Source organism: Macadamia integrifolia, chromosome 11, assembly GCF_013358625.1.
Source record: "Macadamia integrifolia cultivar HAES 741 chromosome 11, SCU_Mint_v3, whole genome shotgun sequence".
Classification (NCBI taxonomy): domain Eukaryota; kingdom Viridiplantae; phylum Streptophyta; class Magnoliopsida; order Proteales; family Proteaceae; genus Macadamia; species Macadamia integrifolia.
Window position 1 is genome coordinate 32,144,603 of NC_056567.1, and position 24,034 is coordinate 32,168,636.

General features: G+C 38.0%; 2 protein-coding genes across 3 annotated transcripts in view; both read right to left on the reverse strand.

The window, feature by feature from the left end:
- Positions 1-1,574: 1,574 nt before the first annotated feature.
- Positions 1,575-7,195, reverse strand: LOC122092808 (uncharacterized membrane protein YuiD). The gene is made up of 5 exons (XM_042663101.1): positions 6,716-7,195; positions 5,711-5,867; positions 4,604-4,654; positions 2,749-2,841; positions 1,575-2,123 (listed from the first exon to the last, which is right to left on the reverse strand). The coding sequence occupies exons 1-5, from the start codon at positions 6,856-6,858 to the stop codon at positions 2,064-2,066; spliced, it is 504 nt and encodes a 167-aa protein (XP_042519035.1). The 5' UTR covers positions 6,859-7,195; the 3' UTR covers positions 1,575-2,063.
- Positions 7,196-9,644: 2,449 nt separating this feature from the next.
- LOC122093821 (leucine--tRNA ligase, chloroplastic/mitochondrial) overlaps positions 9,645-24,034 on the reverse strand; it is a 14,613-nt gene continuing 223 nt past the window's right edge. Inside the window, exons 2-21 of one of the 2 annotated variants that reach the window (XM_042664322.1) lie at positions 22,709-23,063; positions 22,318-22,462; positions 22,175-22,231; positions 21,753-21,872; positions 21,568-21,672; positions 21,236-21,459; positions 21,053-21,119; positions 20,810-20,964; positions 20,292-20,556; positions 20,011-20,205; positions 19,290-19,369; positions 17,278-17,340; positions 17,063-17,144; positions 14,511-14,588; positions 14,337-14,438; positions 13,997-14,169; positions 13,691-13,868; positions 11,568-11,645; positions 10,192-10,323; positions 9,645-10,005 (exon numbers count right to left, since the gene is read on the reverse strand). In XM_042664322.1, the coding sequence (XP_042520256.1) occupies positions 9,763-10,005; positions 10,192-10,323; positions 11,568-11,645; positions 13,691-13,868; positions 13,997-14,169; positions 14,337-14,438; positions 14,511-14,588; positions 17,063-17,144; positions 17,278-17,340; positions 19,290-19,369; positions 20,011-20,205; positions 20,292-20,556; positions 20,810-20,964; positions 21,053-21,119; positions 21,236-21,459; positions 21,568-21,672; positions 21,753-21,872; positions 22,175-22,231; positions 22,318-22,462; positions 22,709-23,063 (2,897 nt within the window). In that variant the 3' untranslated portion in view covers positions 9,645-9,762. Of the gene's footprint in view, positions 10,006-10,191; positions 10,324-11,567; positions 11,646-13,690; positions 13,869-13,996; positions 14,170-14,336; positions 14,439-14,510; positions 14,589-17,062; positions 17,145-17,277; positions 17,341-19,289; positions 19,370-20,010; positions 20,206-20,291; positions 20,557-20,809; positions 20,965-21,052; positions 21,120-21,235; positions 21,460-21,567; positions 21,673-21,752; positions 21,873-22,169; positions 22,232-22,317; positions 22,463-22,708; positions 23,064-24,034 lie in introns of those variants that run through there. The other variant, XM_042664323.1, reaches the window with a different exon arrangement.

A 24,034-nucleotide genomic window follows, 5' to 3' on the forward strand; every position in this document is an offset into this window, starting at 1 on the left:
AATTAATTGATGACAAGAGAAGCTATTGAAACGGCTGCGGAGGAGATCTTAAATGGGTTAGCGGAAGCTAGAAAGGAAGGATGGACAGTACAGTAGTTGTGGTGTGATGTGCCTCATTTTGAAGTTCTGATGGACACTAACAATTTTGTGCAGTGGCCTTGGGCCACTATAACCCGTAGATTGGAATTGGAGGAAGGCCTGTTTTCTCCTACTTTTGTAATTAGACAACCTAATGATTATCCTATGTAGGGGTGTCAATTCATGGTCCGACCCGACTAAATCGATCGGGACCGACCATTTATAGATCGGCTCGGCCTGGACCATTTATTAAACGTGTCGGGCTTGAGCCGGGCCCGTTTATAAATGGTCGGTCTTAGTTTTGCTACTTGGACCGTCGGGCACCGACTGAGACCGACCGAATAAAGCCCGATCGAGACCGGCCTATTCTGCACTGACTTGGCCCGACCCTTTAATGATTGTACAATACCTACTTTACCCCCCAAATTAAAGAATAATAACTAAAAAGTAAAAACATGTTCACATTTTAAATAATGGTTATATTTGGTATCATTTATTGATTTATTGTCATTTTTTTAAGCTTGCATCAGTGGGCTAGAATATAAGAGCATATTTTAAAGAGAGTCCGTTTAAAAACCGGTTAAAGCCCGTTTAACATTAAACATGTCCGTAGCCCGATTAAGGCCTGACTAAAGCCAGATTAAGATAGTCCGATTATAACCCGAGGCTGACCAACTGAATATAAAGTGTACCATGCCCTCAACAACTAAGCCCGATTAGTTAAATGGGCGGACACGGTGCAACCTTTGAAAGTCTTCAAGCCAGATTAAGCCCGACCGAAACCGAACCGGCCCGACCGATTGATACCCCTAACCCTATGAACTTACTTAGGCAAGTTGCTAAGCAAGCTGTAACTAAAAAATCTTCTCTCTGTAATTTGTCTGAACTTCAATACTAATTTATAAGTTTTTCTTTCGAATCAAAAAATAAAATACAAGCACATTCCTGATGAGGGATAGAGGCAAAGCTTTATCTTTCGCATAATGCTTAGATCAAAGGACCAGAAATGGAACACATCCACATGTAGTTCTAATCCTCCAATTTATCACACCTTGGCCTGGAAGGCTGTGTCATTAGAATGTGCAGCAACCTAGCCTCTCTCCACTCCATCGTTAATTCACGTATGTAATGGCGACTCCATGAGTCCCTTACATTCTAATGAATAAAATTATTTCTACCCAAAAAAAAAAAAAAAAAAAATTATCATATGCCGAAAATCTTATACCTTCAAGATTGTCTAAATGTATGCAACTGTGTAGATGGGAGCCCCACCAATATAGCAAGTCTTGGAATCAAATCCTGCTTCCACCTTGATGCACAAGAGAGAATACTCCTACATTCATTAACTCTAAAGCCTTTCTTTGCCTCATACCTGTGTCACTTCACCCAATAATTTTAATTTTGGGTTAAATATTTACATAGTATCAAAGCAAATCTTGAACTTGCCTCTATCCCACTCCGATGTCGTGGGGATCTTTTTCCTATAAACAAAGTAATTTAATGAAAACAAGGACCACCTCCATAGATGGATTGTTGTATTTTATGTAGTCTTGTAAATGAGTTATACTGAACCTTTCCCACGAGAAATTCTATGACAAGGGGATAACTGAATAACTGAGTAACCCCTAAAAACAAGTGGGGACAAAAATGAAAGGAAGCAAATGATGATGGAGCTTTTCAGTTTCATACATTGAGCAGAAATAGCCATTGGACCATGAAATCCAAGCCACCATGGTGTGGATCTGTCGAGCCAAAAATGATAGAGGCAAGGGCAATACATGCCATTGTCTAATCCGGCATAACATCCTAGTCCACAAAATGAATAACTCCATAGCATTCTATAAACTATCAACGATTAGGGACCCAATTGTACAACTCTCACCATATTTCCTCAACATATCAAGTTGACATGCTACTTCAAACGTACAACCACCTTGTTAAGATTGCAGTGACAGGGTAAGAATAGACGTTGGTGATGCCTCTTCCTAACTGGTGTTTCTCAGGAGAAATGATACGATACTTCCCAAGACGGCACCAGCAATAACCTGCAGACAAAACCAATGTTTTAGTGTACGTTTGGAGAGTATCCGGCTTCAGTTTCAGGAATCAGCTTTTGCATGGCGAAAACACAGAGCCAATAGGATGTGTTGGTTTAGAATAATCATAGCCTCTGGCGCCAAAAGCAATAATTTCGTCTGATATGGCAAAATTATGCCCCTTTCTTTTTCCTCTCTATTTTTTGGGGGGTGGGGGAAGGGGAAGGGGAAGTTGGACTGGGGGAGCACTTGGGAGGCACGAGTGGGTTAGTCTAATGGCCAAGATATGCAATGCCTTAGATTCCACAATATGGTAATAATAATGGGAAGCTCATGATGATAGTACCAACACAGCAGCCAAACAGCCATGCATAGAAGGAAATACTAGTAATCAATGGCATTCACGTCAATTTATGCTTAATAGCAAGGACCATAAACCATGTGCCCCTTCCTTAAATGGTAGTCTCATACACCATGAAGAAGGTACCCAGAAACCAGAGCAAATCATCCAGAAAGATGGTTAAAATATTGGCTGGATCAAGTACCAATCCATGTACAAAATGGACTGCAAGAATAAACTAATGCAAGCTCCAGAAGGAAAGAGAGAGAGAGAGATAGCAATAGTTCAACTGACCTGAAGTGGAGTATGGCCTAGTGAATCACGAAGAGGTCTGACATTAGATAAAGGGTGCTCTGGAGGTAGCTCACACACAATTTGGTTCAACAACTGCAATAAGCATCATATACAACCAGTTTAACAAAATGAGAGATTTCTATTAAAGAAATTTAAAGATAACCAGTAAATGTCTCCACTCAGATTAAAAAAAGCATCTGAATACAAGGGAAACCTGCATATAACCTACATTAAATTTGTTATGTGTGTGCATGGCGTGTGTGCTGGTATCTAACATTGATGCGAGGGATCAAACTCAGCAAACTCCAACAAAATAAGATTTGAGAATTTGGGGGCTATGCAGCATTTTTTCATTGTTAAACATTGTAAAATGTTCTATATCACAAATAGTTTTGCGTGTGTTATCAAAATATCAAAGAGAACAAAAGTTTACTCGACAGCCAATTCAGTTTATTTGCAAGAAAAGAGGAGCAATAAAAACCTATATTCACCATAGTAGAGAGCTCAGTTCTGCATCATTGGTGTTTGACTTGATCTGTTGATGTGTGTTCAACACACGCGGATACCGTTTTGAAGTATCTGTAGATGCTGATTACAAAGGCAAATCCCATGCAAGAGGCTGCCAAGATCTCAAATTCTCCCCTCCACGCATTTCTTTGTTTTTAGTAGGCAGAAAAAAAGAACACCACATCAACACCCCCACCCTCACACCCCGCCAAAAAAATTACTACCGCTCAAACCTACAAGCCTGCCACTGCTCATCCTAACTACAAGGACTCCACAAAAACCCAGGCAGCACCCACAACATCAAGGCTGAACCTGCTTCCAGAGCACACAAATAAAACCACCCCACCCCTATTAACTACCAAAGTGACCACAATAAAATTACAGACACTTCGCCACCAAACAACCTAAAAGCAGAACCCATGGTGAGTTTCAGTCTTGATACAGAACCCAGGAAACGAAAAAAGAAAAAACCCAGGAAGAACCAACCGAGAGTCCTAAAAAGGTCCTCTAACCAAGTTTTTTGCATAGATTTGAATTGGGGGTTTTAATCTACACAAAAACGATTCAAAGGGTGCCACAACTCTGTACTTTATATGCATTGGCCACTCTAGAGCAGTACACGCGATTCTACTATGAGTGGGAGATGCATTACCAATCACTATTTCGAATGGGGTCAATATTGCACCTACGTTTGGTTGGTGCACAACATTATCCTATGAAGAGAAGCAAAAAATCAGTTAGTTTTGTTCCAGGAACACATTTGAGAGAAACAAAAGAAACAAATTGAACCCAATAGAAACCACAAGCCTTAGCATCATCCCGATGGCAAGAGAGAGACATTGACGCCTTCCCCGAGTTCGATATTGGAGACGTCAACCTGAAGCAAGATTAGCATTGCTTTCCTTCTCATCTCCCTTCCCTCTTAATGTAGAGTTTTAGTTCAGCTAAGAACCAACTCTACAAGAGGATCGATACACTGATTTGAAATGGCATTTTTTTTTAGTTGGATATCCACATCACAAAATGAATGATACATTAAGAAATATATAAATATATATTTATGGTGGAAAAGAAAGAACCTCATAAGATCTAACAATAAACAAGCACATGTCTAAAAATTAACAATTAATTTAACATTCAAAATAGTTACGCACTATGCATTGTAATGCATGAAAAATCATCAAGAAGATGATAATAAATAGCCTACTACAATGAAAATATAACCATCAGAAGTTTATAAAAATAGACCCGGTAATTTTGTTTCATTTTATTTTATTTTTGTTGGAGGGAGAAGGAAGGAGCATCATCACAGTATTTAAATAACATTTGGTTACAAGAGGGTTCTTACTTCAGCTTGCCGACCAGCATGAAGTCTAACTCCAGTTGCATCATACATTACCTGTGCAAATTCCAAAATGATTATGCCTAACAAGAGGGCAAAAATTAATGCAAAGATGATTTGATACAGTTCCAATCCACAAAGTAACTAATGAGAGAACTAAAACATGGATATGATAAGACAACATATACAGTACTTCAGTCTTGAAACCTAGAACAATTGTTTGCAACAACTAGTCATATGTTTACCAAAAAAAAAAAAAAACTAGTCATATGACTCGACAAGTAAAGAGCTCATAACAGGATTAAGGCAAAAAAGGTTTGATGTATATTAGGAGGAGACCCTGGTTGACTACCCATCAATAGTTTTCAATTAGGGGCATGGATCTTGGGAGTTGAGAGTTGAGAATGCCTTTCCTATTTTGACTAAATCTCTATTCACCGTCAATAGTAATTATGGCGTATACTATTCGTAGCAAAGCATGCAAATCTCAATTTTACTATTTTTTATTATAATAAAATTACCTCTATTTGGTTTGGTTCATTATCCTATTTTAGTGGTTTAGATTAAAGTTATATGGATGGTTTGAATGCATTTTTTGTAGAATTTCCCAATGTAGTCAGGTCTAAGTTTCTAACAGAAAAAGCAAAGAATAAAATTGACTTTATTTTCTGATTGACAACCTTTATTGTAGCCAACTCATTTACGAACATCCTTTGGAGCCATGGAATTAGTTTGCTCCATTTCCTTCATTCTTTTTATATTGCGTGCTAGTGTAGTTGCTATATCTCAAAAGATCACTAAAGCTTGAAACTTAGCTTTCTCACTTGGTTTTACCAGTCAATCACCTATAAATGTGAATCCACACTCGACAACTCACCTGAAAAAAATGCCTACTTGTTGCTCAGCAACCTTGACTGTACTGTTTTAAATGCTGAGAAATGGCTATGCTTACAACTTCAAGCTCCATATGGAAACTTAAAAGAGTAAAAGAAAAGGTAATAATTGTAGTTACTCTAATGATTCTGAATGCACTTTTTCGAGGATATAAGCAATCATAAACAAAAGCAAGCACACCCATGGAAAAGAATGAAGACCTGGTTAGTAAGTACGTACAACAGATGCCATAACCACAGCGAGTGCAAATGCTGATCCTCCAATACCCTCCTGAAAACCTATAGCTGCTGCAAGCGCTGTCACAGTTGCTGAATGTGATGATGGCATTCCACCTGACCCAAGCATCCTTCTAGTATCCCATCGTTTCTCCTTGAACCTGCCCATGTAGGAGAAATGTATGAAAGTTTAAGCTTGGATATGAACAATATTTCAAGCAGATTTGTCAGTCTATATGGTCATGAATCGTGCAAAACTGAAACACAGATCGATTTCTACAGTTGCAGATTTTGTGACTCTAATAATGTACTTAAATGAAGAAAACAGGAATTAAAGATCAAAGCAGTTTAACACTAGGCCAACAAACCATGTATAATGATCACCAAACATCATATGCTACTCTCCCCAACCGTTCATGAAATTACCAGTATACATGCGGTTCATGCTTCATTTTTTGTTCTCAATATACTCTGACAAGTTCAATTCATTGCTTGTGGAAACGTAATAAATGCATGAGCATTGGTTTTTCATTACCATTAAACTCAAAATCATTTGTAAGACATCCTTGGTACCCATGAACATAAAAGTTTAACCCCATACTAGTTTACACCATCAAATTGACCGGGGAGAAATGAGAGTAGAATATTCAGTCGATACTTTGATTTCCCTAAAAAACCAGAGTGTGAAAATTGTAACCTCAATCTAGTTTACATCATCAATTGGCCCCCTGGGGTTGGATCGATAATAGAATATTAACACCCAATACTTAAAATCCCCTCAAAAACCAAATTATGAAAATTCAACCACCAGATAGAAAATACTTAACATTATAAAGTGCATCAAGTAAAACACAGCGATTCCTCTATCACAGGCACATTGAGGAAAACAGCAAAGCGAGACAAACAGTAACGAAATCTAAATAATTTCATTCGTATAAAGAAAGGAAGCAATTGGGAAAAGAACACGAGGATAAACATAGGGTTAAGAGTTGTGGAAGAAAGTACCGACCAAGTGGTGAAGACCTTGAGAAATTGAGCGAGAGCAAAGGCGAGGAACGCAGAGAGGAGAGGGAGGTTAGAGGGGAGAAAATTAGGCGACGACGTCGACTGAGAGTTGGAGGATGCATCGGTTGCGGTGATCACTTCGTCCATCACCGATATATCAATCAATCAATCTATCTATCGATCCCACGTCGATCAATTATATATGACCTCCAAAAGAAAAATCAATAGGAAGAAGTATTCTAGCCAGCTCGGAGAGAGGTGTTTGGTTTAACTCTCCCTCTCTTTCTCTTGCTCGCTACGCGCTACTTCCTCCGTTGCTCCAGTCGTCTCCTCCCCTCGGTTCTCTGCAACTTTGACCTCCTTCGGCTTCGAGTGGGAAGAAACGGAAACGGAAACGGAAACGGAAACTGAAACGGAAACCCAAAGCTCCACTCCTCCGATCCCAAGTCCCAACCGGAGCTTCGGTACGAGCGAAGCAAAAAGAAAGAAAAATAATTGAATGACTTTCTTGTATTTTCATAAATTAATGTATTTATTGGTCGATTTTGTGCATTAGGTGCTAATGTCGATAAGTTGACAGCTGGCAGCAGAATATTTTATTTCCCTATTATGTTTTTTTGGTAGAAATTTAATTTTCTTTTATTAATTAAATAAGGGAGGTGGGTCGCATACTCAATTATATCTACTTGAGAATCATCTGATTGAATCTTCGGATGACAAGAAAATAAAAATTTAATTTGAGAAAAGGGACATAGTCATAAGACGTATAAATCAATCATTATATCTAATGATTTTTGTTTTATTATATTATTTTTTTGTTTGAAATCCAAACATAATGTAGAAGAGTGATCCTTAATTGTGTGGCTCTTGCACTAATACATGAGTCAATAAGAGGTTCACGCATCAACAGGAAGTGGATTTATTGCATATTATATGGGTAGGGGTGTCATTTCACCCATTGTGTCTGGCGCAAGGACCATCCAACGAGGGAGCTTTGATGAGCTCCCAAAGAAAATAATAATGGAAAACTTCAATGAGGCCCCAAAGAAAATAATAATAAAAAACTTTAATGATAGCTAGAGCAGTTTAGTATTTGAAAACATAAACCCAAGAGGGTAGTGTAGTTGGTGAGCAACGAACTTGGTACAAGCCGTAAACTCGGACGTCCTAAGTTCAACTCCCACTAGGCACACCTTGGGCCACTCATCAACTCTGACCGATTTGATCTTGATTCTTGAAACCCTAGTGCAATTGGCGGTACACCTTTTTAGCAGGTAATAGTGGTCCAAATAGATCATGGAAGTAAAACTACCTTGCTTTGGGAGAGATACCAAGTGGTGAAATAAGTATAACATATTTTGACAAAAAAGAATTAAATATAAATATCATTTTTGTACCAATAAAAATTCTTTTACTTATTTATCTATTTATTTTGGAGGATTTATTGAGACCTCAGCTCCTGCGGAAAGAAAATTTACAAGATTCCATATACAATGGCTGGCTCTAATGATTCCATATACAAGGCATGAGAGACAAAAGTGGGAAGGGATAAATGCCTAAAGAGTAAAGACTAAGCTGCAATGGCTGGCTCTAAAGGAAGCAAGGAGATCCGCCATCGAATTAGCTTGACCAAGGGAATGTACAATGTAAACTAAAAATCTAGAGCTTAAAACAAAACACTCAGAAATCACTGTTCCAACCTCTAAAGGAATAGAATCCAACAACTTTTGAGTATGTTTAATTACAGCCAGAAGCTTTGATGCATGATAATGGAAAAAAATCCTCTGTTTTTTTTTATCCCTGTTTTTCCTTGTTTTGCTATCTCCAGAACACGACACGTGGACAGCTTTAAGACCAACGCATCGGATGTAATAATCCTCACCCAACCTTGACCGTTGATGTTAAAATTGTCCACGTGTCATGTTCTGGAGGTAGCAAAACAAAGAAAAACAGGGATGAGAAAAACAGAGAATTTTCATCCCATGATAATAGCACGAGCTCTTTTATATTCATTGCGAAAAATAGTTGCATTGAGCCAAAAGGGCACCCAACATCCGTCTCCATCAAATCTAATTTATTAATATAAATTTTATTTTTTTTCATTTATTCATGACTTTTATTTATGATCAGGAAGAGGAATTTTAATTGCGGTACTAAGATAAATTGTTTTGTTCCCAAGTAATTAATTTTGTACAATGATTCCAAACACAAGAGATATTCAATCTGATCCCTTTTGATGCGCGATTGAACTTCTGTCAACACCCAATTAATTTTTTTGTTCTAGAGAATGAACTGAACTGCCAAGCACCAACGACATCTCCAAGGCAGTATCTTCGCCTCTTCAGGCGACCAATAACAGGTAATGTTTGATCACCTAGTCATTGATGACCAATGGATGAGGTCAACCATGGTGAAAGGATGTCAATAATAGCCAGAGCACCAGAACCACCGGCGCCAGGAGATACCGTCCGGGACATGCAACATTTGCCACCCATTCAAACCGTCCCCACTGACACAAGGAATGTTCCTTTCTGTTAATCATCTGGTGGGAAGGGTTCTACAGAGGAATATGTATCTTCCTTCATGGACCATAGGTGTCTTTTTCTTTATTTGGGGGTGTTGGAAGTGTATTCCTTTCCTCCTGAGCACACTATTCCAGATCCCACTCCAATTGGGGTCACCAGGGATTAAAAAATCGGATCAGATGATCAACACCTACCCAAAAAGGAATCAGTTCCATACTGGAAAAGAAGATAACTGCGGCCTCAGAGAGTAGGAGAACCTAAAATAAAGCTCCCAGAATAGATCTGATTGATTGGTCCCAATCCTATGAAACTAAATAATGGGGAGAAGGCTCCACTTCCTCTTTTCCCCTCTTCAGTATAAGGTTCTATCTATTTTTCATTATTGTGCACCAACAGAGCCAATTTGCCTGACATATAAAAAAAAATCAGTTTTATTTTCCTTATATGCTACCAGCTAACATATCAATCGATAGTTTCAATCAAAAGAATATACAACACTGGCCCTAAAACCAAAAGAAAACACCAACTATCGGCGGCCCACCTCAACATTTTGCCGGTCCAATATAACATTCAAAATCTTGCCTGGAACATATATTCTCTTTTTGATAGTCTTTCCTACCAAGTACTTTGAGAGCTTCACATCCAATGATGCTAACTTGAAAGCATCTTCCTCCAAACATTCCTCTTCAACCTGTATTGTGCCCCTTGTCTTGCCATTGATCTGAACTGGTAGGACCACTTTCGGGTCTTTCAAGTACTCGGGATTGGCCTGTTGTTCAGCAGATTAACATTAGATAATCAGTACTTCACATAGTTGTTAAACACAAACCCAAACACAAGATCAAGTAGAATCATGCCTTGGGGAAACGCTCATAGGCCAACAAAAAATAACAATACCACTAGAACAAAGAAGTCCTAATAGATCACCAACACACGAGATCGAGTAGAATCATACCCTAGGGAAATGCTCATAGGCCAATGAATTTGAGTGTCCAAGGCGAGCCCAAAGCTCTTCAGCCATATGAGGTGCATACGGTGAAAGCAACAAAACGAACACTTCGATAACGGACTTCGGTTGCTTATCCCACTAAAAACATGAAATGGAAAAGTCTGGTCAAAATGTTGAGACAATAAACCAAGATGAAGGAAAATAAAAAAAGACCATTCAAGCTGTTCTTGATTACAGATAAAATAATCTAAGAAAATTACACAATAGGGTGGAAGAGAGAACTTTTTGTAACTGAAGCAAAAGATGGTAATGATCAAGAAAGGCTATCTAGATAATTAGGCATTGATCAAACATGCAAGAGGGTGGGGGTGTGAAGGGTTAAGACTGCTTTAGGATAGTCCTGGTTACTGAAGTAGAAGTCAAATAATTCCAAGGATACACATGAATCCTAAATATTTACTAATACCTTCACTGACGTGGATAATCAAATTCATTCTCACTAAAATGTACAAAAAATTTGTTCCTTAGCATCGTTAGATCTGAGAAGGAATAAACACCACTAACAGTACAAATTCAAGTGTCAAGGATGGTCTCACATAGTCACATGTCATGTCACATTGCACCGACAAGAAGTTCAATATGCATCTTTGGTGAAACAATCCAGATGGTAAGGGACAAGGGATGAGAACTTGGGTGAAAAACTGAAAATACAGATATGCAGTTAATCACATATTTTAGTCTGCCAAGGAATGATGGTATTCTAGCTGGATCAGACGTAGAATACATTTATCAAGGTAGACATCAGATATTAGTGTAATTTGGCATGTTATAGTTCTAAATATAAGAGAAGAAAATAAACCTTAAAAAATAAACAAATTAGTATATACATCATAACGAGATTTTAGGACTATCCAATGAAAGGATTTACATTGTATTTATATTTAACCAAGCAGCAGCTTGCTTATAAGAATTATCAGTAAAAAAACTGCCAACTAAATTTCCTATAAATTCTCTAACAATTGAGAACACTCCCCCGAAAAGAAAAAAAAATGCACATCCAAAGAAGGTCCATGCATGCCACCTCTTTGTCTCACACAAATTGATCAATATGATGTTTCCAATAAATTATGTAATATTATACCCCCAAAAGAAGGTACTACACACACAGACATAGCACTATAGTATTATTAAACTATGACATGGATTTTGAACAGTGAAAACATCTACCATCTGCACATTTGGAATCTGCTTAAATTTAGATAGTTGGATTATTTCACGTAAATGCAGAGGTTTCACTACCCATACGATCAGTGGGAAGGAAATTAGGTAGCAAGCAGTATAACCCATCAGGGGGGAGTCAAAACCAATGGTTTGAGGCAGACCTTATACGCTGCATTAATGAACTCCATCATTGCAGAAATCCCAGTGTTGAATCTAGTCCCTTCAATTTCCTCTGTCACCTGTATATCAAATGATGTCAATCCGTGAGATAAAATGCTGCCAGGTTGAAATCTGAGACAAAGAAAAGTAAATAAGAAAAACATGAGACTTCATATCAAAATTAAGTATTTAGTTTTCTTCCGAACAAAAAAGAAAACATAAATTGAAAATTCCACATTACAATAGGGTTTCTTTCAATATGCCCAAACTAGAGTAGAAGAGCTATTATTTTTTATTTTTCTATTTTTTTGGATGAATAAAAATTTTTCCAACAGAAGAGCTATTATTATTTAGGAGTGATTCACCGCCCTGAGATTTAGGAAGGGAATGAGTTTCACATGCAGATAAGCATGAATGACAGTAAATACGCATAATACTTTTTTTATGGACTGAACTATTGAAAATACTTACATATCTTTCAAAGATACAGAAAACACATGTATTATTCATGAACATTGCTATACTATTCGGTATTATTTCATGTTTTGGCAGCTCTCTAAAAATCAGTAGTTTACATGAATAATATTTTTAAGAAATTTTTCAACATCCACACTTTAACTTAGGCATCTTTCTAGAGGTGGCAGCCACTTTTTCCAACTCTATGACCATCATTTACAGCAACCAAATATCATTAGATTCATTAATGTTAAGTTTGTCTCGAATTCTTGACCCGTTTTGAAGATTGACCCGATCCGACATATTTTGGTGGCGACTCGAATGGGAATTTTTTTGAGATCTATGATGGAAGCAGAGGGTTTGGGCCGATAGGCCCAAGCCCGGAGCCCATCACTGATCTCGTATGGGGGTGTGGGGGCTATGCCCCCACAGTATGGTTCGACCGGATCGACCGCGACCCGATGGGTCGACCCACGATTTTGGAGTATATATAATGTACTGTTGCTTGTTGAGAAAGTCATTGTATTCTAGGGTTTTCAAGCAGCTAGGGTTTCAGGGCGAATTTTTTCTCGCCGCTGCTAGGGTGTAACCTCTCTTCTGCATAGTGAATCATCTTCTTCTTCACCCGAGGACGTAGCACACCACCCTGGTGTGTGAACCTCGTTAAATCTTTGTGTCGTACGGATCTATTATCTCTTTATTATTCGTGTTGCTTGGTGTTTGATCTAACAATTACACTGGTGGTACTTACCAATACAATCTCAAATTTATTTATTTTTAATTAATTTAGGATGGAGGATAGCCAATTGATAACCAAATTGTAGCAAACTCACATAAATAATTGAAAAGGATGAAAGAGAAAATCCAAAAATGACCCAAGAAAATATTAAGATTGACTAGACACAACCAAACCAAGTAAAATTATCAAAGCCCAAAATTCCAAAAGCACCCTTGCAAACCAAAATTCTGTTCTGCATCACTTTGCTTCATCCATTCTCATGAAGAGATAAAGCATAGTTTGATTGATTTACCTTGTCTTTTTCCCCTAGAAAAAAAAAAACCACTCATTTGTCTCTAATATATCCAACAAGGAAAACATTCCATAATTGAATACACATCAACAAGATATCTAGAAAGCTTTGTGCAGGGAATGCAGACAAAGAGAATATTGGATACCACAATAAAAGGTTAGATCTTAGAACCAGATCAAACCCTTTTAGCAAGGTGGCTCGAAAATATCCCATAGATCTTATATGTTTGTAGGTAGCATGTTTGCAAGAACATTAAGCATCTTTCACACATGTGAGTATAAATTCTAAACCACATAAAGTGGAATTAAACAGAGGAGGTTGAAGTTGAACAGAACTGGACGTATTTTGAGGAGGGCTTCTTGGTTTCTATTTTCTTTGATTTTTCTTTAATCTTTCTTCTTCCTGCTCCTATATAGGCAGCTATGGGGTCTGTCATTCCTCTTCTCAATACTAACATACTGTCATCTGTTCAGTAAAGAACAGAAAAATAAAGCTAAACATATGCCCAGTTACAGCAATTTATATATAAAAATGAAATAGTATAAAAAGAAAAATAACGAAGCTGATAGTCTGATACATGAACTTTACACACAAGACATGCCAGAAAAAAAATAATACAACACAGAGTTAAGGACAACCTTCTCAATGCATTTATGAAGACACCGGAGTTGTTCCAGAGAAGGTTCATTATTGGTAACCACTGTTCCATCCTTGAATGACCCGTTAGGTAAAGGTGCACCAACAATTAACCTCCAAACCCTCCCCAGAAATCGATGGACACCTTCAATACAACTGGTACTCCACGTTTTTGAGTCTCTAGAAATGCAATGGTAAGGATGAGGAAATCATTCAGGAGAAAAGAGCTGCCATTTGTGCCATTATCTATTGAATCTCTGCCTAGTGAAGCCAAAAGGACCAAACAATCAGTGGTCATAAAGTTTTACCTAAATGGTCCCATAAACATTTCATATAAGCGAAGAGAATCTGCACCATATTCAGAAACAACATCATCAGGATTAATGACATTTCCCCTGCTTTTACTCATTTTGTGTGCTCGTGCAAATAACCGAATGCTTGGATCATCCTTCAGAACAAAGAAATCACCAGACTTCATGACCTAAAAAGGGCAAATAAGTGACTGAGTAAGCATATTGATGACAACATGGACTGCCTGGAGTTGCTATTCTCAAAAAATACTACAAGACTGCCTGGAGTTGCTATTCTCAAAAACTACTACAAGCTGTTGAATGGATTTCTAAGTATTCTGCAAGTAAGAGAGGAGACCTTTTCCTCTGGAACTCGCTCTTGATGATGCTCACCCAGTTCATCAGCAGAGTCTGCCGATACCAATTTCCCCTCTGAATCTCTGCATGCCCTATACTCAACCTGTTACTAAAGCCATTAGAAATTTATAATGATGGATGTCATCATTTTATATGGACAAGAAAGTCAGCTTACTTCTCCAAGTATTATCCCTTGGTTAATGAGACATTGGAAGGGTTCTTTGGTTGACACAACACCAATGTCATAGAGCACCTGAAATGAAGAAGCCCAATGAACCTTCAAAATTTTGCAGAAGAAAATACCAAGATTGAATGCCCAATACAAAATGATACATGAATAACAAGAATCTAACAGTTGACTCAAGAAATATTTCCAGTTTGAAGATGGAAAAAGATGACTCAATTATAAAGAAGAGAATCATGACATGGAAGTAACAGATGCCCATAACTGTTACTCCTAAACACATGGAGAATCGGAGATACATATCATTCTTAAGGAAGGGTAGGTTGTTTTGTGGCCACAGGAACTTTTCTTTCTCTTGGAGGCTTCAACCTGCCAAGTTGGTAGCTGATAAATTAGCTAGAGGGGATGCTACTAGAGAGGACTTGTAGTTGGGGGGTGTCAAGCCTGTAGCTTTTTTCTGGGGAATCTTTATTTCATTTTTCTGCCTATTGCTTACTATGGTTGTATGTAGTTAAATCTTGATACATTTTCTGTTTCTCTAAATAAATCTTTGGTTATCTATGAAAAAAAGGAAAAATACTCCTCCACAAGTTTATCAATAAGAGACTAGGTTGTAAAAAGAGATAACCATGTCAAGTAAGCTATTAGGCTTGAATGCACCTACAAAATAAGAAACATGAACATGTTCAAGACAAAAAAAAATGATATCCAGGCAGGTTGTTCAACCTAAGATGTTCGAGACAGTCGACTTATCAAGTTTGCTATGAAATGTAAGCAACGATATTGATGACCTATTTGAGCTTGTCAATTCCCCTCAAGACTTGAGTACACTCATAGAGACAGAACTGACCACTTTTCTTCTTTTTTATTTTTTCCCAAAAATTATTGCTCTACTCTGCCTTGAATAGTGACTATTATCAAACCATGGTTCAAAACTTCAATTGAAACACTGAGATTTCGCGAAAAGTTTCGGTTTTTCTGACAAACCCCTAAAAAAAAAACACAGGTCGATTCACTAGGTATGCACAATTCACAGTTGGGCCGAACTTTCGATTTGACTCAGTTTAGGTATAGTTTTGGTACCGAAGCGATACAAAACAATGCATATAAAAGCACTGTTCCATTCGACCCATTTCATAAGTCCCGAGTAGTTTTACTTTTTAGAAGAGAATCCCACACCCCCCCCCCCAAAAAAAAAAATATATATATATATATAAATAAAAAAGATTTAGTATTTTTTTGCCAAATCACCCACATTTCTAAGTGGAACAAGGTGTTGGGGACTATACAACGCATATACAGCAATGATTTGCTGCATTTGAGCAAGATTAGTTCAAGATTCAAACTTAAGAGGCATAACCTTTTTCCCCAAAGGTTTCGAGCCTTCCCAGAACTCTATGTGGTACTGACATAGAGTTGGAGGAACGTTTTCATAGGAGTGTCTTAACCTTGGTTGTACACTTGTACTAGACAATGGGTTTTCACATTTTAGTCGTATCATTAAATTTTACATGTTCTAATACTAAATTATGTGTAGAAAAGGCGATAATTGAGATAGTATACAAAAGAATTCGGCGTACACTGCCAACCTCGGGTATGAAACCAAACTACCATTTTAGGTGTGTTTTTTACAATTTAAGGGTTCCAATATGTTTAAAGATTCTAATTAGAGTTTTCTAGAAGTTTTGGGTGAAAATATGGTCATTTGACCACCGAAATGGCCAAACAAAATGGCCGGCCAAAACATGTAGAGTTATGGTCAAATTTCGGTTGAAACTGAAATCTCGAACCATATCTCAAACCAAAGTGAATGGACTACCGAAGGCAATGCATATGCTGCTAAAATAGTACAACAACTGAAGTACTTTCCAGTTTTAACAGCTAACCATCCCAAAATCCCAAACACTGCTTTTCCAGTGAAAATATTGACAACAGGGACAAGGCAACATGTCAAATGTTTCAATACTGACTTACTGAGATGCTCCAATCAGCACAAATTCAAGAAGATCCCCATAGGAAGAACCAAAAACATCTAGGGTCCCACACTCCCTTGACTTGTTTGTACATACAAAGAAATACACACAAATATGATAAAGATGGAGAAACTCAACTTCTTAAGTTCAAAAAGGAAGTGTAGCATATATAACTTTATTGCATATGTAATATATAATTTGATAAAACTTCACTTAAATACACATTTTAAAGGATTGTATTTGCATGTCATGATAATATTTGTTTTTATAGAAAGCAATACTATGACATTATGCATGTGTTAAACGCCATGTATTTAATTATTGAATGAGTAGCAATGGCACATATAATAGCCATTCCAATTCTCTTTCTACTATGTACTGCATATAGACAGAGAAGTACTACACTTAACCTTTTCCACTCTACTTTTCTAAAGTTGGGTTTATCTGAGACATCACTATTATTCTAACAAGGGTTTGCAATCACAAATATACATCTCTCCTTATTGATTCTGATCTTCTAATATAACATTATGTCCCAGATTCAATGCAATCCAACTTTGCCTGACAAACCTTGTGCCAGAACCTAGCATAAAGTAAGTGAAGGACAGAATGTTCCGCACCACCCACGTAAACATCAACAGGGCTCCAATACCTGTATATGAGACGTTTTAGAAACAGCATATACTTCCATTTTAGCTGTCAAAAAAAGAAGAAGAAGAAGTGTAAAGGACACGGGAGAAACCACACAAGCCAACAGAGAATTGGTGAGAATTAGCTAGTCTTACATTTCTTTTGTCTTATCAACCAACGTTTTGGAATTTTTTGGGTCCATAAATCTCAAATAGTACCTGAAAATAAAACCAAATGATAAAAATCTCAAATTAGATTTGATACACCAGTGCCCTAAATATGAGTGCCGAAAGCAGTAATGCTACACGTGGAGGGACTAGAGATTTTTTTTTTTTTTTTTTTTTTTTTTTGGGGGGGGGGGTGGGGAGGGAACCAATAATCCAACTAAGCAATGGTAATTTTCATTTACCAGATGTATAAATGTCATTACAAACATCAAAACTATGAAAAAACAAGGGAAAATATGTTGTTTAATGTATCCAAGGGTTGACAGTGACACTACAGAAAAGTAAAAAATATTCTCAAGTTATGAATGATTGGCAGACCTGTTAATGTATAACATTGACAGTACCCTTCCCTAACAGTTCGAGCTTTTAAATGAAATGGTAATGAACATGTTATCAGAGTAGGGAGGTCGAATATTCAACTCCTGGGAAGTGAAAAAATTGGGTAACGGCCAGGACTTCGTCTCCATCGGTGCCATGCAAAGAAATGCCAAGTGAGCTCCACGTGCAAGAACCATGGGATTTTGGTCTGCACATGCAAGGGAGTGTTAATGTATACATTGATGCTGCCCTTCCCTAACAATTCGAGAAGATCAATTTGGAAATGATGGCCAGGCTGTTCAAACCATCAACCACCAAGGTCTGCTTCTATATCAAAACCACTTCAGGTTTAGGATCTCGTAACTCGTTAATGGAGTGTCCATAATGAAAACCATCTGGAGACAGCTAAAAACAGTCTAATAAAAAGGGGAAGGGAGATCTGAATTTTGAACTCATGCCCCTGCGAGCAGAAACAGGAACACATACTGACATACCACAAGGCCAAATGTAAGAGCTTCGACTATAGCTCTTAGATTACTTCATCCGGGTTCTTCTTTTACTTGAATATGGTCCAGACCATTCAGACTCGGGCAGCCAGTCAGCTGATCTCCGCACCCAGAGATATCCAGCCACCGGTCTGTTTTTTAAAACGCTTGTTTTGACTTTGATTATTTGTAGTTAAGAATAGTAACGGAATCTGTGCTTTCACCTTTATTTGGGGAATGATTTACTTTGAGATGGTTTATACATGTGCCAAAAACGTCATCAGAACTAGTATAGTAGAGAGACTGAGAGTACTGCTAGCATGTGCAAGGCTACAAAAAGAAGCAAGGCAGACGCCCCTTGGTGGCATGCAAGATAGAGAAGCATAAAAGAAATAAAGGGGCTATGAACTAATTAGAGGAAATGCAAGGTTTTGGAAAATGGGAGCAGATACACCATCAACTAGGATCATTAGTGTGAAAATTTAATCTGAAGGTTTCCCAGATCATACACCACCCACTAGAGGGCTGTGCTGCAAAAAATAAGTAATGTGCCCACAAATCATTTGATATCTAGACGGTTCTGCCTTCCTGACGTTTGTTTGTGTTGCCCACTTGCTTGGATGCAGCAGAATCAGTTTCCCACCTATTGGTCAATGTCCTTTTTCTTCAAAGTTTGGGGTTCTTTACTAGGGGAAGATTGGAGTGAACTGGCTGATGCTTGCATCTATAATCAGTTATTGTTGACCTGGATAGCGCAGAGGCCTAGGAGAAGGGGCTTAAAAGTTGCAGTATCTCATGCCAGCCCATCTTAAAGCATTTGCCGTAACAAAAATGGGAGGGCCTTCTGAAACAATGCTTGAACCTGCTTCCATGTGTAAAGAGCTTCTTCTTTTTCTTCTTTTTTTTGGGGGGGAGGGGTGTTCTAGCACCAAGATCAGAAGACAATGGACATTGTCTTTTCTGTGTTTTTCCAATTGTATTCTTTTTGTGCTGGCTCTCCCCTTGAGGCATTGCATTGTATACTGTCTTCTATCACAAATAAAAAGTTCAATGACTAATGCAAGGGGAAGACAAAACTAGAAAAGCGAATCCATGCAAGATAGACAAATCAAGGTTAGAAAGAACAAAAGCCATTACCAGCAAGAACCAGCCCACTGTGGCATGGTGTTTGTTTCTCGCGTTGCAGGTTTTCCTGATATAGGATCTGTGGTTTTAACCTGGACATAAAAGAGACAGTTATTGGGGGATAAAATAGGCATGATAGTATCATCAAGGCAAGATCAATAGTCAGATAACTTGAAGAGGAATTTCAAGAAGCATTAGGAGAAGGAAAATATAAATAGCAAGGGCCTAAGACTACTAGATAAAGAAGCAACAACCAACAGTACTTGAAGAACTCTAATGGTGAAAAGAAAATAAAATCCCGTTAGGGTCCAGTTCACATGATATTCACATAAAGTGGTTTGCCTTTGTATAAGGCCTGAAAACATGAGTTTGCACTAAAAGAAACATTTCAGCACAGATGAAATCAAAACTTCTAAATTTGCAGTTTAATGTCTCTCTTGTGTAGGATAAGCAACCTCTCTCATATAACTCCTGTTATTTCCAGTTTGTCTTGCATAACTATAGTCTGCAGAAATCATAATAAAGAAAACAAAGTGGAATAAATGTACTAAAGCCACAAATTAAACAAACCGAATGGTAAATTTTTGCAAAAGTTCAAGGTGAAACATGCCAGAATGATGGATTTATTATGTAAGTCCACCCAGAAAAAACAAAAAAAAAAAGAAAAAAGAAAGGAAATAATAGCCTCTGACAACAATAAACAAAGAGAATTTGATTAATGGTCAGGACATACCCAAGATACAGCTTTTGCTAGTGGTGGTTCCCCTGTTCCAGTGGGAGAGAAATCGTCCAACTCGGGTAGGGTAATAGGCAGGTCACTTTCAGGAAGTGGGACTATTTCACCAGTATCATCCAAGAAAATAACAGGAAATGGCTCCCCCCAGTAACGTTGTCGAGCAAAAAGCCAATCTCTCAATTTGAAGTTCACCTAAGATGAGAGAAGTTGTGAAGATGCAACCTACCTAGAACAGGTAACTTGAGCTTTAATGCCACCAGATTAACAGACAAGAGTACCTTCCTTTTTCCATGTCCAGTACTCTCAGCCCAATCAATAACTTTGGAAGCTGCCTCCATGATATCCAAACCATTGATATTAAGACCAGATGCCAAATTTGATGAGTTCACCACAAGACCTTCTCCTGAATAGGATTTGGCAGAATTACTTTGACTTTTATCATCTGGGATCACAACTCGACGAACTTGAATGTCATATTTCAGAGCAAACTCGTGGTCACGAGAATCATGTGCAGGTACAGCCATTATTGCCCCAGTACCATAGCTGCAACATATTTCACACTTTCTGGTCATAGGTCATCACATTTCAATAATACTTATTCAAGATTTAGCAAAACAAGGCACACTGTGTCATCTAAAGCCAGACCATGGCACTTCAGAATCTAATATATATAATATAGATGGACTTGGATACACTTAAAAGATATACAATGTGATTGCGGAAGAAAATGGAAAAGAAATAATAGAAACGGGAGGGGAAGAAAGAGGAAAACAAAACTAAGAAGAAGTAATAGGACCTTCCCAAAACGTAATCTGCCACCCATATTGGAATCGCTTCACCATTAGCTGGATTCCTAGCATAAGAACCACTAAAGACCCCAGTTTTTTCCTTCTGAAGCTCAGTCCTTTCAAACTCACTCTTTCTTGATGCAAGCTCTTTGAATTCCTCGACCTGTATTTAGAGATTATTCCTCTCTTATTCCTCCAAGATTAAGGAATCACATAGAGCTGAACTTGAACATCAAAACCAAGGAACATACACTTTTCCTTTGGGCATCAGTTACCAATGATGACAATAAGGCATGTTCAGGTGCCACGACTAGATATCTGCACACACAAAAATTGGTGAAGGGTGGTAAATATACCGCCTAATGAATAGTTAATGATAACCAAGGACTTCCCATATGTGGGTGAGACCCAGTAAGGAAGTGCAGAATGCATACGTTGCACCAAAGACAGTATCCGGCCTGGTTGTATAAACAGTCAGGTTTATATCTTGCTCATGTCCATCATTATCAAGTACACAGAAGTAGATCTCAGCCCCTTCTGACCTCCCTATCCAGTTACGCTGCATTTCCTTAACGCTTTCAGGCCAATCAAGATCATCCAAATCTTTAAGAAGACGATCAGCATAAGCAGTAATCTTGAGCATCCATTGCCGCATTGGCTGCTTGGTAATTAATAAAGAAAGAAAAAAGAAAGGCAAAAAAAGAAAATAATCTAACATAAGATCAAAGAGGAAAGATGAAGAATTCTCAAAACATAACATCCCTACCTTTCTTATAACCGGGTGACCACCACGCTCACTGACTCCATTCACCACCTCCTCATTCGCCAAAACAGTGCCAAGAGCAGGACACCAGTTGACTGGTACTTCGGCCTAAAGAAAGAAAGCATAGACATTGTTTTAAAGTAGCACATAGAGAGACAGGGAAGCCTTGTTTCAGAAACAGAATAGACCTGATAAGCCAGTCCTTTTTTGAAAAGCTGGAGAAAGATCCATTGCGTCCATTTATAATAGTCTGGTTCAGTTGTAGAAATTTCACGCTCCCAATCATATGATAAACCTAATGATTTAAGCTGCAAAAGAAGATATTATATTCAACAAAATATCTACGGAATCAAACCATAGGAACATCTGAACTGAATAAGTGAGTAATACTAAATTCATCTTAGTTAAATCTTGTCCTATTCGCAACTGCCCACAACCCTTAACTATCAAAACAACAATCCACATCCCCCAGACTCCATAAATTTTTTATTTTTTTATTTTTTGGTTGGGGGGAGGGATGAGGGGGTTGTTCAGTGAATCATTCAAATGAAATGAGCAAATATGTTACACATGTATAAGTATATATCAAGAGAGGCAGACATTACATGACCTGGGAACGGAAGCGCCCAATGTTCTTCATGGTTGTGACTTTTGGATGGGTTCCCGTCTGTTAAACAAAGGACAGATAATTCGTAATAGAGTATAAGCAGCCTGATATTACTTAAAAACTGAAATAGGCGTTAAACTGCAAACCTCGATTGCATATTGCTCTGCAGGCAATCCAAACGCATCCCATCCCATAGGATGCAACACATTAAAACCTTGCATCCGTTTATATCTTGCAAGAATGTCCGTGGCAGTATATCCTAGGGGATGACCAACATGCAGTCCAGCCCCACTGCAATGATTGAGCATAAGCACAAGGCTTTGTCTCAGTGAAAGGCTCGCAAAAATGTGTTGTATGATTAGCTCAACAATGAAACTAATCAAAATGAAATCAGTTACATGCAAATTCCAAAGGAATCCCCGGTACTTCAACGTTAGTGTCCATGTAAATTGAGTACAGTAACAAGTTCGTCAACGAAATAGTGTGCCCTGATTCATTCGGAGGAACAAATGAAGTAGCATGTCCAGAATAAATTACCTTGGATAGGGGAACATATCGAGAATGTAGAACTTGGGTTTCGACATATCAACTTCATCAGGAGTTATAAAAGTGCGATTCTCCTCCCAGTAACGCTGCCAACGTGGTTCAATTTCGTGAAACGGGTATGCCCTTCTCGGTTGATCTTGCTTCTGCTTCTCGTCTCCGATGGGTTCCTCCTTGACTGTGCTTCTGCTACTGCTGCTGCTGCCATTTACACTATTTGACACTCGGCGACGATAAGAAACGGAGGTTTTAATTGTGGTCCTTAGAGACGGACAATTACAGGATGAGAAGAAATAGGTTCGATTGCAAAACGGTGATGGAAGAAGCATCTGCAACTGCGAAGCCTGCATTTTTTTTTTTTAATTGAATCTACCAGATTACAACAGAAACAACAGTGTTATCCATAAAGATTAACAAAAAAAATCCAAATAAAATCAAGAAAGAGTTATCAGGAGAAGGAAGAATGTAGAGATGCAGAGCTTCGTGTCGACTGGACGACTGGAGTGGTCAAGAATGAAGAATCGAAGAAGATAATGCTCGGTGGCGCTAAAATTAATTTTGGGGTCGAGCGCAGGAGAGGTTTGTTTCATTTACCAAAACTACCCTTTTATTCTTTTATGGGTTAACTATTTGTCTAAATGGACAAAACTACCCTCGATGACATTTACTACCACGTGTCCTTATTCATAAGTGTGAAATTATGTGGAAAAAATTTAGTCTCGTTTCTTATTCCACTTGTAGACCTCAAACCCTCTCTCCTCATTAAGCCATTTCCCATTGGACGATTCGGTTTCCATTCGACCCAGTCATTGGTGGGATACTACTCTGGCATTGCACCCTTTTATACCCTCTTCCATTCTCTTTCTCTTTGTTTCTCACATGAAATGACCTTGTTGCATTCATGACTCTTTCACAACATTTTCATCAATTCAATTCCTTAAGTTACTTGATTGGAGATCCTTTGTGATAATAAATATAATTTGCCACATGGTAGTACATGGATTAGTCCATGTTGTGGATGACCATACAAGCATTTTATTTGTATTTTTTATTTATCTTACATTTGATGGTATTTTGATAATTTTACTAAAACTTCAAATCTTTATTCTTGCAACTTCTCAAGGAATGTACGATTCTATTTGGATCTGATGCGCACTGGTTGGTTGCAATCTCTGCTTGAAGAGCAGGTGCCATTAGTGTGGACAGTCTAAGGATCAAATCCTGTCATATATGTTCCACCCCCCTTCTCCTCTAATGTGAATGAGTAAAGACCCCTTGGACAGTTCTTTAGAATGTAAAACAAAAGTACGATGTCATAAA

Coding starts and splice junctions, on each gene's coding strand:
- LOC122092808 (XM_042663101.1), bottom strand. CDS start 6,858: ATGGACGAAGTGATCACCGCAACCGATGCATCCTCCAACTCTCAGTCG. Junction 5,868..6,715: donor CTCAAGGTCTTCACCACTTG/GTCGGTACTTTC, acceptor CTACATGGGCAG/GTTCAAGGAGAAACGATGGG. Junction 2,124..2,748: donor TAGGCCATACTCCACTTCAG/GTCAGTTGAACT, acceptor TTTTGTCTGCAG/GTTATTGCTGGTGCCGTCTT.